At 40.3% G+C, this 13,362-nt stretch overlaps 1 protein-coding gene across 1 annotated transcript in view; it reads right to left on the reverse strand.

The window, feature by feature from the left end:
• The window catches only part of DYNC2H1 (dynein cytoplasmic 2 heavy chain 1), a 1,178,830-nt gene that overhangs the window by 1,111,978 nt on the left and 53,490 nt on the right, over window positions 1-13,362 (reverse strand). Inside the window, exons 12-13 of the mRNA XM_053705582.1 lie at window positions 1,150-1,345; window positions 464-559 (exon numbers count right to left, since the gene is read on the reverse strand). Coding sequence (XP_053561557.1) covers window positions 464-559; window positions 1,150-1,345 — 292 coding nt within the window. The remainder of the gene's footprint in view (window positions 1-463; window positions 560-1,149; window positions 1,346-13,362) is intronic.

The raw sequence follows: 13,362 nt of genomic DNA on the forward strand, positions 1-13,362 counted from the left end.
AAAAATGCTTTCAGCTACCACTTTATGAAGTTCCTTCAAATATTTGAAAGTGTTTATCATGTCACCTCTTACCCTTCTCTCCTCTAAACTCTACATATTTAGGTCATAGAGTCTTTTTTTGTACATTTTATATTTTAGACCGTGTACCATTTTAGTAGCCCTCCTTTCTGGTTTATTTATATCTTTCTAAAGATATGGTCTCTAGAACTATACACAGTATTAAAGATGTAGCCTAACTAATGATCTGTAAAGTGGCCTAAGAACCTTGCTATTTCTGCTACTAATACCTCTCCCAATGCAACAAAGTATTTGACTGGCCTTACTGGCCGCACTGCTGCATTGTGTACCAAATTTTAAATCATCTGAAATAATAATTCCCAAGTCCTGTTCCTCTTTAGTTACAGTCAGTAATGTACCATTGAGACTTTATTCTAAAGCTACTCAAACTTAGAGAATAGCTTACCTTGATTATTTGTTCAAAAGTTAGAGCAGACTTTAACATCATTGGCCGTTGACACTGTATCATTTGCTGGTCAATAGTATTGTAAAAATGTGCAACCTAAACATGGAAAAAATATTTGGAAAAATAGAACGACAAAGTAATTCAATCAGAATATGAAAAAGGGAGATATTCTACATTTTAATGCCACAGATGCAAATAAATATTTATACGTAGATATGAACACAGATTTATAGAAAGATAGATAGATAGATAGATAGATAGATAGATAGATAGATAGATAGATAGATAGATAGATAGATAGATAGATAGAGATACACACACCATGAAGACAGTAGCACTAAAATGTGACTATTGATTTGATGGTTTTCACTCAGTGACACTATTCTGTAGAAGTCAAATATGAGATTGAATACATTTTTTGTTTGTCATCCCTAATTATTAAAACAATATCACAGTATGAGAGGCTGGTTACTCATTTTGCTTTGGTTTCTTCAAATAACTTTTATCTGATTATTTAAAGTATTTATTAGTAACATGAAGGGCCAAAAATTACAACAAAACTAAACAAAAGGGGTTGATGCATATTATTTCTAACAACAAGAAAAAGCAAAGCAGTTTATTCAAAACGTTAGAGCTCCGTGCTTGATACAGTTTTAAAATATACATGAGAGTATGTTAATACAAACCTGTTTCAGAATAATTGCTTGTTTATAGAATTTGTGTGCCATTTTTGTAGCTTGTTGAATTTTAGCAGGAATAACAAATCCAAGAGCAGAGAGTTGACGCACTTCTCGCAGAAGAGTCACAAGGCGGTCAGAATAGTGAATTTTTAGAGCGCCACTGACATGGTCTAATTCCATTACGTTACTGTTTGGTTGTATGCTTTTAAAGAAAAAATAAAACAAGAAATTAAAAAAAAAAACTTTTTTTTTTTTAAACAAATTATGTTTTGAATAAGGAGAAAATTAAACAATAATATAATATGAACACATTATTTATGCTTAGAATAAATATAGGGACAGTAAATTCAAGATTAACCATTCATGATTCAGATAAAGCATGCAATTTTAATCAGCTTTCTAATGTACTTTGATTATAAAATTTGTTTGTTCTCTTGCTCTCCTTTGTTGAAGAGTTAATCTAGGTAGGCTCATAAGGACTCAGGAGCTTGCATGTGTCTCTAGCACTCTATTGCCGTTTGCAACAATGTATAGCACTGTTACAAACAATACTACAACACACTGCTGCCATAGAGTAATAAGGGCATGTGCACACTCAAGAGCCCTTCTGAGCCTACTGTTCAACAAAATATACCAAGAAAGCAAAGCAAATTTGATAATGGAAGTAAATTGGAAAATTGACATGCTGTATCTGAATCACACACAGTAAGTTTAATTTTGACTTTACTATCCCTTTAAAAGGTGAAAAATCCAAACCAAAAGCTTAAGGATCTATAGAAATAATGTTTACATTCAACAAAGCTCGCAGTAATCAAGGCCACTGGAAACACTACTAAAGACACCTGTACCTACACAGGTTTACCCTTCAACAAAGGCTACCAACTTAAGAAAGAAAATTTGATAATAAAAGTAAAAATAGAAAGCTGTTTAACCCCTTTAACGCAGATGATGACACATGGTCTTTGGTGCGGATGACAGCCATGTGTCGTCATTTTGGGTGGGGGTGCTTTTGGAGCCAATGGTAGCCCCAACCCTACACTTACCCCCACATAGGAGGTGGCCAAGTGGCTCTACATCAGGGGGGGAAGTCCGCGGCTGCCGGTGACGTTGCCATGCATGAACATTGATCTGGGAAGTGCGGTCTGCAGTTTGGAGCTTAAGAGAGCTGGATGGAAGGGTAAATATTCAAACCTCTTGATCTCAGCTCCCTTAAGTCCTAGAAACACCCAAGACTCATTTTGAAGTACAATCGCCTATTCTTTCACATGATGTGTGTGTGTGTGTGTGTGTGTGTGTGTGTGTGTGTGTGTAAAATCAAAACATAATTTAACAAAAATAAAAAACATGGAGAGAAGACAGAATCGAAATACATGAGTATATGCTGGAGTTGTGGAAACCCATGAATACTTGAACACATAGGCATAACGTATGTGGTCTATCAATGAACCTCGTCCCATACCATCTATCCCTCCCTTACTTTTCCTTCTTCCCTCTCCACTCCCCCCCCCCCTTTTTTTTTTTTTTTTTCTCTCCCTTTCTCTCTTCTCTTCTTTTCCTCTAATGATTTTATTTAATCAATAACTTACATACCCTGGTGTGCGCTATAACACCAGTAGCATAAGTCAAATTAATTTCTGTTGATATTGACAATGTTTAGTAAAAGACCTGGAAATTATACTGGAAAAAAGGCAACAACATGTACACCTTTACTGCTGTGTGAACGGTGGTGGGCTCACATTGTAACAAGAGCCAAGTCTGTTATATATATATTTTTTGTGTTAATAAAGATTTCAAAACTTAAAAAAAAAAAAAAAAAAAAAACATAGAGGTGTCTCTGGGCACTTATAATAGGTTTTCTAAAAGGCCTAGAGACCCCCAAGACCCTTTGTTTCAAAGCCCTCAAATCCCCTCTTTAAAAAACATAATTTATGCTTACCTGATAAATTCCTTTCTTCTGTTGTGTGATCAGTCCACGGGTCATCATTACTTCTGGGATATTATCTGCTCCCCTACAGGAAGTGCAAGAGGATTCACCCAGCAGAGTTGCTATATAGCTCCTCCCCTCTACGTCACCTCCAGTCATTCGACCAAAGACCAACGAGAAAGGAGAAGCCAAGGGTGTAGTGGTGACTGAATTATAATTTAAAAAATATGTACCTGCCTTAAAAAACAGGGCGGGCCGTGGACTGATCACACAACAGAAGAAAGGAATTTATCAGGTAAGCATAAATTATGTTTTCTTCTGTTATGTGTGATCAGTCCACGGGTCATCATTACTTCTGGGATACCAATACCAAAGCAAAAGTACACGGATGACGGGAGGGATAGGCAGGCTCATTATACAGAAGGAACCACTGCCTGAAGAACCTTTCTCCCAAAAATAGCCTCCGAAGAAGCAAAAGTGTCAAATTTGTAAAATTTGGAAAAAGTATGAAGCGAAGACCAAGTTGCAGCCTTGCAAATCTGTTCAACAGAGGCCTCATTCTTAAAGGCCCAAGTGGAAGCCACAGCTCTAGTGGAATGAGCTGTAATTCTTTCAGGAGGCTGCTGTCCAGCAGTCTCATAGGCTAAACGTATTATGCTACGAAGCCAAAAAGAGAGAGAGGTAGCAGAAGCTTTTTGACCTCTCCTCTGTCCAGAATAAACGACAAACAGGGAAGAAGTTTGGCGAAAATCTTTAGTTGCCTGCAAGTAGAACTTGAGGGCACGAACTACATCCAGATTGTGTAGAAGACGTTCCTTCTTTGAAGAAGGATTTGGACACAAGGATGGAACAACAATCTCTTGATTGATATTCCTGTTAGAGACAACCTTAGGTAAGAACCCAGGCTTAGTACGCAGAACTACCTTGTCTGAGTGAAAGATCAGATAAGGAGAATCACAATGTAGGGCTGATAACTCAGAGACTCTTCGAGCCGAGGAAATAGCCATTAAAAATAGAACTTTCCAAGATAACAATTTTATATCAATGGAATGAAGGGGTTCAAACGGAACACCCTGTAAAACGTTAAGAACTAAGTTTAAACTCCATGGCGGAGCAACAGTTTTAAACACAGGCTTGATCCTAGCTAAAGCCTGACAAAAGGCCTGGATGTCTGAATTTTCTGACAGACGCCTGTGCAACAAGATGGACAGAGCTGAGATCTGTCCCCTTAATGAGCTAGCCGATAAACCCTTTTCTAAACCTTCTTGTAGAAAAGACAATATCCTAGGAATCCTAACCTTACTCCAGGAGTAATCTTTGGATTCACACCAGTATAGGTATTTACGCCATATTTTATGGTAAATCTTTCTGGTAACAGGCTTCCTAGCCTGTATCAGGGTATCAATAACCGACTCAGAAAAACCACGTTTTGATAAAATCAAGCGTTCAATTTCCAAGCAGTCAGCTTCAGAGAAGTTAGACTTTGATGTTTGAATGGACCCTGAATCAGAAGGTCCTGTCTTAGAGGTAGAGACCAAGGCGGACAGGATGACATGTCCACTAGATCTGCATACCAAGTCCTGCGCGGCCATGCAGGCGCTATTAGAATCACTGATGCTCTCTCCTGTTTGATTTTGGCAATCAATCGAGGAAGCAGCGGGAAGGGTGGAAACACATAAGCCATCCTGAAGTTCCAAGGTGCTGTCAAAGCATCTATCAGAACCGCTCCCGGATCCCTGGATCTGGATCCGTAGCGAGGAAGTTTGGCGTTCTGGCGAGACGCCATGAGATCTATCTCTGGTTTGCCCCAACGTCGAAGTATTTGGGCAAAGACCTCCGGATGAAGTTCCCACTCCCCCGGATGAAGAGTCTGGCGACTCAAGAAATCCGCCTCCCAGTTCTCCACTCCCGGGATGTGGATTGCTGATAGGTGGCAAGAGTGAGACTCTGCCCAGCGAATTATCTTTGATACTTCTATCATTGCTAGGGAGCTTCTTGTCCCTCCCTGATGGTTGATGTAAGCTACAGTCGTGATGTTGTCCGACTGAAACCTGATGAACCCCCGAGTCTTTAACTGGGGCCAAGCTAGAAGGGCATTGAGAACTGCTCTCAATTCCAGAATGTTTATTGGCAGGAGACTTTCCTCCTGACTCCATTGTCCCTGAGCCTTCAGAGAATTCCAGACAGCGCCCCAACCTAGAAGGCTGGCGTCTGTTGTTACAATTGTCCAGTCCGGCCTGCTGAACGGCATCCCCCTGGACAGATGTGGCCGAGAAAGCCACCATAGAAGAGAGTTTCTGGTCTCTTGATCCAGATTCAGAGTGGGGGACAAATCTGAGTAATCCCCATTCCACTGACTCAGCATGCACAATTGCAGCGGTCTGAGATGTAGGCGTGCAAAGGGTACTATGTCCATTGCTGCTACCATTAAGCCGATCACCTCCATGCATTGAGCTACTGACGGGAGTTGAATGGAATGAAGGACACGGCATGTATTTAGAAGCTTTGTTAATCTGTCTTCTGTCAGATAAATCTTCATTTCTACAGAATCTATAAGAGTCCCCAAGAATGGAACTCTTGTGAGAGGCAAGAGAGAACTCTTCTTTTCGTTCACTTTCCATCCATGCGACCTTAGAAATGCCAGAACTAACTCTGTATGAGACTTGGCAGTTTGAAAGCTTGAAGCTTGTATCAGAATGTCGTCTAGGTACGGAGCTACCGAAATTCCTCGCGGTCTCAGAACCGCTAGAAGGGCACCCAGAACCTTTGTGAAGATTCTTGGAGCCGTAGCCAATCCGAATGGAAGGGCTACAAACTGGTAATGCCTGTCTAAGAAGGCAAACCTTAGATACCGGTAATGATCTTTGTGAATCGGTATGTGAAGGTAAGCATCCTTTAAATCCACTGTGGTCATGTACTGACCCTTTTGGATCATGGGTAAGATTGTCCGAATAGTTTCCATTTTGAACGATGGAACTCTTAGGAATTTGTTTAGGATCTTTAAATCCAAGATTGGCCTGAAAGTTCCCTCTTTTTTGGGGACCACAAACAGGTTTGAGTAAAACCCTTGTCCTTGTTCCGACCGCGGAACCGGATGGATCACTCCCATTAATAATAGATCTTGTACACAGCGTAGAAACGCGTCTTTCTTTATTTGGTTTGTTGACAACCTTGACAGATGAAATCTCCCTCTTGGGGGAGATAATTTGAAGTCTAGAAGGTATCCCTGAGATATGATCTCTAGCGCCCAGGGATCCTGGACATCTCTTGCCCAAGCCTGGGCGAAGAGAGAGAGTCTGCCCCCCACTAGATCCGGTCCCGGATCGGGGGCCCTCGGTTCATGCTGTCTTAGGGGCAGCAGCAGGTTTTCTGGCCTGCTTGCCCTTATTCCAGGACTGGTTAGGTTTCCAGCCTTGTCTGTAACGAGCAACAGCTCCTTCCTGTTTTGGTGCAGTGGAAGTTGATGCTGCACCTGCTTTGAAATTCCGAAAGGGACGAAAATTAGACTGTCTAGCCTTAGCTTTGGCTTTGTCTTGAGGTAGAGCGTGGCCCTTACCTCCTGTAATGTCAGCGATAATTTCTTTCAAACCGGGCCCAAATAAAGTTTGCCCCTTGAAAGGTATATTAAGTAATTTGGACTTAGAAGTTACATCAGCCGACCAGGATTTTAGCCACAGCGCCCTACGTGCCTGAATGGCGAATCCTGAATTCTTAGCCGTAAGTTTGGTTAAATGTACTACGGCCTCCGAAATGAATGAATTAGCTAGTTTAAGGACTCTAAGCCTGTCCGTAATGTCGTCCAGCGTAGCGGAACTAAGGTTCTCTTCCAGAGACTCAATCCAAAATGCTGCCGCAGCCGTAATCGGCGCGATGCATGCAAGGGGTTGCAATATAAAACCTTGTTGAACAAACATTTTCTTAAGGTAACCCTCTAATTTTTTATCCATAGGATCTGAAAAAGCACAGCTATCCTCCACCGGGATAGTGGTGCGCTTAGCTAAAGTAGAGACTGCTCCCTCCACCTTAGGGACCGTTTGCCATAAGTCCCGTGTGGTGGCGTCTATTGGAAACATCTTTCTAAATATTGGAGGGGGTGAGAACGGCACACCGGGTCTATCCCACTCCTTAGTAACAATTTCAGTTAATCTCTTAGGTATAGGAAAAACGTCAGTACTCGCCGGTACCGCAAAGTATTTATCCAACCTACACATTTTCTCTGGTATTGCAACAGTGTTACAATCGTTAAGAGCCGCTAAGACCTCCCCTAGTAATACACGGAGGTTTTCCAATTTAAATTTAAAATTTGAAATATCTGAATCCAATCTGCTTGGATCAGAACCGTCACCTACAGAATGAAGCTCTCCGTCCTCATGCTCTGCAAGCTGTGACGCAGTATCAGACATGGCCCTAGAATTATCAGCGCACTCTGTTCTCACCCCAGAGTGATCACGCTTGCCTCTTAGTTCTGGTAACTTAGCCAAAACTTCAGTCATAACAGTAGCCATATCTTGTAATGTTATCTGTAATGGCTGCCCAGATGTACTAGGCGCCATAATATCACGCACCTCCCGGGCGGGAGACGCAGGTACTGACACGTGAGGCGAGTTAGACGGCATAACTCTCCCCTCGCTGTTTGGTGAAATTTGTTCAATTTGTACAGATTGGCTTTTATTTAAAGTAGCATCAATACAGTTAGTACATAAATTTCTATTGGGCTCCACCTTGGCATTGGAACAAATGACACAGGTATCTTCCTCTGAATCAGACATGTTTAACACACTAGCAATAAACATGCAACTTGGTTACAATCTTATTTAACAAAAACGTACTGTGCCTCAAAGAAGCACTAAACGATTAAATGACAGTTGAAATAATGAACTGAAAAACAGTTATAGCATCACTCTTTAAAAACAACACAACTTGTTAGCAAAGGTTTGTTCCCATTAGTAAAGTAACACTAATTAAATTTTAAACATAAAAATCACAGAGCAACGTTTTAAAACACAGTCACTACATAAGTCTCACAGCTCTGCTGAGAGAATCTACCTCCCTTCAAAGAAGTTTGAAGACCCCTGAGTTCTGTTAGAGATGAACCGGATCATGCAGAAAATACAAGAGTAACTGACTGGAAATTTTTGATGCGTAGCAAAGAGCGCCAAAAACGGCCCCTCCCCCTCACACACAGCAGTGAGAGAGAAACGAAACTGTCATAATCAAAACAAGCAAACTGCCAAGTGGAAAAATAATGCCCAAATATTTATTCACTCAGTACCTCAGAAATGCAAACGATTCTACATTCCAGCAAAAACGTTTAACATGAATTAAATACCTATTAAAAGGTTTAATGTACTTTTACAGAGTAATTCCGGTGAAATACCATCCCCAGAATACTGAAGTGTAGAGTATACATACATGTCATTATAACGGTATGGCAGGATTTTCTCATCAATTCCATTCAGAAAATAAAAACTGCTACATACCTCAATGCAGATTCAACTGCCCGCTGTCCCCTGATCTGAAGCTTTTACCTCCCTCAGATGGCCGAGAAACAGCAATATGATCTTAACTACTCCGGTTAAAATCATAAGAAAAACTCTGGTAGATTCTTCTTCAAACTCTGCCAGAGAAGTAATAACACGCTCCGGTGCTATTGTAAAATAACAAACTTTTGATTGAAGTTATAAAAACTAAGTATAATCACCATAGTCCTCTCACACCTCCTATCTAGTCTTTGGGTGCAAGAGAATGACTGGAGGTGACGTAGAGGGGAGGAGCTATATAGCAACTCTGCTGGGTGAATCCTCTTGCACTTCCTGTAGGGGAGCAGATAATATCCCAGAAGTAATGATGACCCGTGGACTGATCACACATAACAGAAGAAAAAAACCTTATATAGGATTTAATAGCCGGGTGTTAACCATAGTAATAGTGATCACCTGGCATTAATAAATGTACATTTATCTGAGTAGCTTATAGGAGCCCCTATGTGCACATGAACGTTTTATAACTATACCCACAGAACCTTATTTATAAAAGGATAGTCTCTTATTATAACTACATAGTTTAGAAGGAAAAAAAACACACACAATTGTTTACAACCTTGATTATTAACATTTTATTCAAAACACACATTTTGATGTAGATTTTTTGCATGTCATAATAAACATAAAACAATGGTATAGTTTGAATTTGCTGGGTCTGATGAAAAAAAATATGGGTTATAATATAGGTTGTGTGACGAGACCAATCTCGCCACTGTGCATTAGAGGAGCCTGGTTGCCCGCCTGCTGCCTTTAGACTATGGCCCCATGTTGAAATGCTTACTTTTCCCCTGCAAAGACACGAAAGCCGGGTCATTCAGTACTTGCCCTATTTGAACAGTGATACCCCAGATAGCTATGCCATGTAGCCCATTTGTATAACGAAAGACTTTGGCTCCATGGCAATTGAACTGTATTTCTCTGTCTGTGATAATTACATCAACCACTGTGTAAGGTAACTGCATCAACCATTGTGTAAGGTAACTGCATCAACCATTGTGTAAGGTAACTGCATCAACCATTGTGTAAGGTAATTGCATCACCCATTGTGTAAGGTAATTGCATCACCCATTGTGTAAGGTAATTGCATCACCCATTGTGTAAGGTAATTGCATCACCCATTGTGTAAGGTAATTGTATCACAGGCAGAGGGGAGGATTTTGTGTGGGAGTGTCTGAGAGTATTGTATGTGTTTATTGGTTGTTTTACAAAACCCTGTGGGTGGTACTAATGTGTAAAAATGTGTATTTAAGAACAATAAACCCACAGCTCTGGCTGATTCCTGTTTTACCCTCAAGATGGAGCTTGGTCTCATGTTTGGGGGGGAATTGCTGCTTTGAATTGTTCTTTTGCCTGTTCCAGGAGGGAAGGATTTCGTGTATTTTCACTGTTCAGTGTATTAACTGGGTTCATGTGTTGCTATTCCCGTATTAAGGGCATCTTTCATCTGGCATTAACCCTCGATATCAGGTTGGTTTCTCCATGAAAACATGGTCTATAGTGGAGCTTAAAGGGACAGTCAACACCAGAATTGTTGTTGTTTTAAAAGATATATAATCCCTTAATTACCCATACCCATGTTTTGCATAACCAACACAGTTATAATAATACACGTTTTACCTCTGTAATTACCTTGTATCTAAGCCTCTGCAGACTGCCCCCTTATTTCAGTTCTTTTGACAGACTTGCATTTTAGCCAATCAGTGCTCAATCCTCTGTAAATTCACATGCATGAGCTTAATGTTATCTATATGAAACACATGAACTAACACCCTCTAGTGGTGAAAAACTGTCAACATTTATTTAGATGAGAGGCGGCCTTCAAGGTCTAAGAAATTAGCATATGAACCTCCTAGGTTTAGCTTTCAACTAAGAATTCCAAAAGAACAAAGCAAAATTGGTAATAAAAGTAAATTGGAAAGTTGTTTAAAATTACATACCCTATTGGAATCATGAAAGGTTTTTTTTTAGACTGGACTGTCCCTTTAAATGCAAGCAGCATCTAAAAATGCCAAAACAGCTCAGCAAAGGGGTGAAAATGGCTCAGTAGTTAAGGGGTTGAAATTGTGTTTTCAATCTTAAGCATGAAAGTTTAATTTATACTTACCCAATAAAGACTGTAGAGTATACTGCACAAAAAAATGGTAACCAGCAAGTGCATCTTCTACATTTATAAAGTCAGTGGTGAAACCCCAGGCATAATCAGCTCAGCTGTACTAGTTAGAGATGTTGAGGTCTTTCTTTTTTTTAAAAAAGGATAGGATGAACTTATAAAAATAACATTAAGCACTCCAGTTAAAGGGACACTGAACCCATTTTTTTTATTTTGTGATTCAGATAAAGCATGAAATTGTAAGCAAAGTTCTATTTTACTCCTATTATCAAATTTTCTTCATTCTCTTGCTATCTTTATCTGAATTGCAAGAATGTAAGTTTAGATGTCGGCCCATTTTTGGTGAACAACCTGGGTTGTCCTTGCTGATTGGTGGATAAATTCATCCACCAATAAAAAAGTGCTTTCCAGAGTTCTGAACCAAAAAAGCTTAGATGTCTTCTTTTCAAATACAGTTACTAAGAAAACGAAGAAAAATCGATAATAGGAGTAAATTAGAAAGTTGCTTAAAATTGCATGCTCTATCTGAATCACAAAAATGTGAATGGAATGAATAGTCTCCACTTTGAAGGACAGAACCTTGAGGAATTTTTTGAGACACTTGAGGTCCAATATGTATCTTTGGAAACACAAAATGGTTTGAATAGAATCCTTGACCCTGTTCCTCTACGGGAACTGCAGATCCAAGCCTGCCAAAAAAAAGAAAAAGCCTGCCCCCTACTTGATCCAAGACTGGATTGGGACGGTCCCTTCATGCTGACTTAGACTCAGAAGAAGATTTCTTGGCTTGCTTCCCCTTATTCCAAGGCTCACTGGACCTCCATGAGGTTCTGGATTGCTGGGGCTTGGAAGAGGAAGACTTTTGTCCTTTGAAATTACGAAAGGAACCAAAATTAGAATTCTGGCGACCTTTAGGTCTAGCCTTCTTGTCCTAAGGTAGAAAATATCATTTTCCACCAGTAATTTCGGACATGATCAATCAAACCAGGACCAAATAAAGTCTTGCCCTTAAAGGGTAAAGACAGAAGTTTGGATTTGGATGTTACATCTGCAGACCAATATTTTAACCACAGAGCTCTGCGAGCTTGAACCGCAAGCCAGGAAATCTTGGCTCCCAGTCTAACAACTTGCATGCTGGCATCACAGATAAAAGTATTAGCCAGCTTTAGAGCCTTGATCCTATCCTGGATCTCCTCTATAGTAGTCTCTTCTGAAATCAGGTCAGACAAGGAATCGCACAAATAAGATGCTGCACCTGCAACCATAGCAATACTTGTAACTGGTTGCCATTGTAAACCCTGATGAATGTACATCTTTCGTAAGTAAGCTTCCAGCTTCTTATCCATGGGATCCTTGAAAGAAAAGCTATCCTCAAGAGGGATAGTAGTTCTTTTGGCTAGAGTAGAGATAGCGCCCTCTATCTTAGGTACAGTGCGCCACGAGTCACGTACAGAGTCAGTAACAGGAAACATTTTTTTGAAAACAGGAGACGGGAAAAAGGGAATCCCCAACTTTTTCTATTCCTGTGCTATAATGTCCGACATATGGAAATACCTCTACAGATGAAGGTTTGACATCAAACACTCTGTTAAGCTTATTAGACTTCTTAGGAGTCTCAGCAACAGTAGAGTCAGAGTCCTCCAAAGTAGCAAGGACCTCCTACAAGAGCAATCAGAGGTGCTCCAGCTTAAATCTAAAATGTACCTCCTCTGGATCTGCTGTACTAGTCACCACAGCCTCAGAGTCAGAAATTTCGCCCTCAGTAGCCACTGAGGAATGATCTGCATCAGATAACTGAGAGAGACTGACTAACGCAGACTTAGCGGAGTCAGAACACTTAATATGAGATAAGTTCTTGGATTTCCTCTTTCTCTTACCAGCCATAGGGAAGGCTGATAAGGCCGCAGAAACCGCAGAAGTTATTTGCGTAGTAAAGTCTCCCTGTAAATAAACACCCCCAGGAACTTGTTGAGAGGAACCGCAGGACATTGCATGTGAAACTGTTAAAGCTTGGGACATTTGAAAACAAAGTTGAGGCATGGCACAGACAACATTATCCTGAGAGACATATGGCTCAGAGGGTACTCCATGTCTCTAGACTACAATTTTTTATTTAAGTATGTGGAACAAAATTCCCCAGGAGGAACAATTTGAGCCTCCAAGCAAAATAAGCACTTATCAAAATTAACAGCTTAATTTGAATTAGTGTCTATAATGGAAATAAATATTCCCAATAGTAACTAACAATCTCAGAGATAATAAAGAGATGGTCTGTACCTTTAAATAAGTATTAACTTTAGTAAACTGCTTCAATTTTACTTAGCACCGGAGACCAGAGTGAATCCCCACTGACAAGAAAGTAGACTGATGACTCGATCTTGCTGAAAAACAACATTCAGAGCTGTTCTGAATAACTATGACAGCAGTGTAGACAGAATCTGCCTGAAGGACTCCACATTCCGATCGGAAGAGAACAAGCCGAATCGGACGCAGAGAGCGGTCATGTGACAAAATTAAAATGCGCCATAAGAGAAAGCACGCAAAGGTTTCCACTATCACTACTACACTACCGGGTAGAGAAGTTAAAATGGCAAATGTCTGTTGGATGTTAGTCCCAAAACTTAACACAATAACTATGATTG

The sequence above is a fragment of the Bombina bombina genome, chromosome 3, assembly GCF_027579735.1.
Source record: "Bombina bombina isolate aBomBom1 chromosome 3, aBomBom1.pri, whole genome shotgun sequence".
Taxonomy (NCBI): domain Eukaryota; kingdom Metazoa; phylum Chordata; class Amphibia; order Anura; family Bombinatoridae; genus Bombina; species Bombina bombina.